This window comes from Poecilia reticulata, linkage group LG20 (assembly GCF_000633615.1).
Source record: "Poecilia reticulata strain Guanapo linkage group LG20, Guppy_female_1.0+MT, whole genome shotgun sequence".
NCBI lineage: Eukaryota > Metazoa > Chordata > Actinopteri > Cyprinodontiformes > Poeciliidae > Poecilia > Poecilia reticulata.
In genome coordinates this window covers 12,796,792-12,799,005 of record NC_024350.1, presented here as the reverse complement: position 1 = coordinate 12,799,005, position 2,214 = coordinate 12,796,792, and the positions used below count along the sequence as shown (strand labels likewise).

Here is a 2,214-nt window from a genome sequence, read left to right as displayed (position 1 = left end):
TTTACACACAATTATGTAACCTAAATAACTTAGTTTTGTTTGACTGACTTGTTTCCATCTTGTTTTAAGTCAGAGAGATGAAGGACCATCAGAGTCTGTCTGAGAACATGTCGACAGTCATCATGTTACTGAGTGTCTTCTTTCTTCCTGGTGAGCTCTTTTTTCATTTTCTTGTTTTTTTTATTTATTAATTAATTTATTTTATTTTATTTATTTCGAACAGACAGAAAAGACAATCAAGAAAAAAGAAAACAAAATAAAATAGCATGAAACAAACGTAAGAAATAAAAATGTAGAACAAATTATTCTGCCCATGTGACATGCAAATGTTATATTTTCTGTTCGAAAAGGAGCAGGTAGAAGATATAATATCTTATAGTGTCCTACCCCTTTCCTACTCATCAATGTATTGTCAATTAACTGTCAGAGCATCAAAAAGAGACAACTTGTTTCCATTTTACATCATGTTTGTATTTAAGGCCATTACTTTAATTTTCAGTCTAAAATACTTGATCCTGATGTTGCTTAAATGCTCACTGTGTAATTTGATGCAGCTGAACTGCAGTTTGTTGATCATGAAGTTTCTCTGCTGACAGATTTTGCTCCACTTTATGTTCATCTATAGTCTGTTTTTACAGGTGTCTTTGCTGAACGTTGTGGTGGTCATACAGCTGGCTTTCTCATTAAAACACCAAAGTCCATTGTAGCACTGAGTGGATCGTGTTTCCATGTACCATGTAGCTTCAAAATTGAAGATGGAGAAAATGATTTTAACAATGGAAAACAAGCCTCTGCAGCATGGATTCCAAGTAATAATTATATTTTTGACATCAGTCAGGGAGTTAATAACCATGACATAAATATTACTGGAGACATAAAACAGAAAAACTGCACCACTGTGTTTTCTGATGTCAAGACAACACAAGAAACCAAATACTTCCTCAGAATAGAGAGAGGTGACTACAAGGCAACAGGCTGTTCTACTTCTCTTCAGATTAAAGTTCAAGGTAAGACTTTTACTCTACACACCTTCACAGAGTTATAGAAATAAATTGGTTCTGACTTTGATTTAATTAACCTTCATTTTCCCTGTTTATGTTTATCCCTTATGTTTATTTTAAATTCTATAATGCAGTATAGTTTATGGTCCAATATCATTAAATTCTGAAGACACATGTTCAGTTTTTGTTCATAAAGACAAAATCTTCTGAAGTATGACCTTGTAGCAGTTTGGGGTTTTTTATACTTTATATCAAACTCAACAGTTATTTTGGTGTTTCTGATCATTTCAGAGCAAATTTGCAGTCGGATTTCACACATCCATTTTTCATTGACTCTGCAGTAAATATTAATGCTTAATCAGATTGGAAAAGATGCCTTGTGGGGCGACTGTCACTGTGTGGGTAGAGTAGTCATCTTGCAATTAGGTTGTAGGTTCGATTCCAGCTTTCTGCTGCCACATGTCGATATATTCAGATCTTATTTATACTTTACAATGACGTCAAACAAGATAAATATAGTGAGTTAGTCCAGTTATTTCTTTGCCCTAAAAAGATGCATTTCTGACACATAGTATTGTTAGAGTCCTAAATATGTACTCAGTTGATACTCAGTTGTTTAAATGCTGTTCAGAACAATATAGAGGAATCATGTCTTTGTGATTCCTGTACATGAAGAGAGGCAGATTAGCTGCTCATTTATCTGCTAGAGTCGTGTCCAGTTTGTCCCAGCTGGTTGTATTTCTCTAAAGCACTGAGTCACAGCTGGGCAATTATCTCAAAATAAATAAATTCATAAATGTCCTTACTTAGTAAGTTGTTAGCAACTTACTAACAACTTACTAGTTATGTGGAACACATCATTATGTGGGACACATAATGATGGGACACAAGAAAGTACAAAATGACATGACATTTCTCTGCTTAGGAAAATAAGTCTTTCGTCACATTACTTCATTCAAAAATAGTTGTTTTGCAGTTTAATCGGGAAATTATTATACATAATATTTATTGTGTTATGCTAATTTATTTATGTTTAATGTGAAATAATAGATTCTCCTGAGAAACCCAGAATCGAACCTGATCTGAAAGACCTGAAGGAGCATCAGTCTGTCACTGTGACCTGCTCAGCTTTCACTCCCTGTCCAAACTCACCTCCTGAACTCACCTGGAATCTCCAACAAGACTCTCTCAGACAAACAGAGAAAAACACAGA

The 2,214-nt window shown here is 34.3% G+C and overlaps 1 protein-coding gene across 1 annotated transcript in view; it reads left to right on the top strand.

Annotated features, from left to right (window-relative positions):
* Positions 1-2,214, top strand: part of LOC103482500 (sialic acid-binding Ig-like lectin 10) — a 4,650-nt gene continuing 2,436 nt past the window's right edge. Inside the window, exons 1-3 of the mRNA XM_017301768.1 lie at positions 1-150; positions 639-1,007; positions 2,052-2,141. Of these exons, the coding sequence (XP_017157257.1) occupies positions 78-150; positions 639-1,007; positions 2,052-2,141 (532 nt within the window). The 5' untranslated portion in view covers positions 1-77. The remainder of the gene's footprint in view (positions 151-638; positions 1,008-2,051; positions 2,142-2,214) is intronic.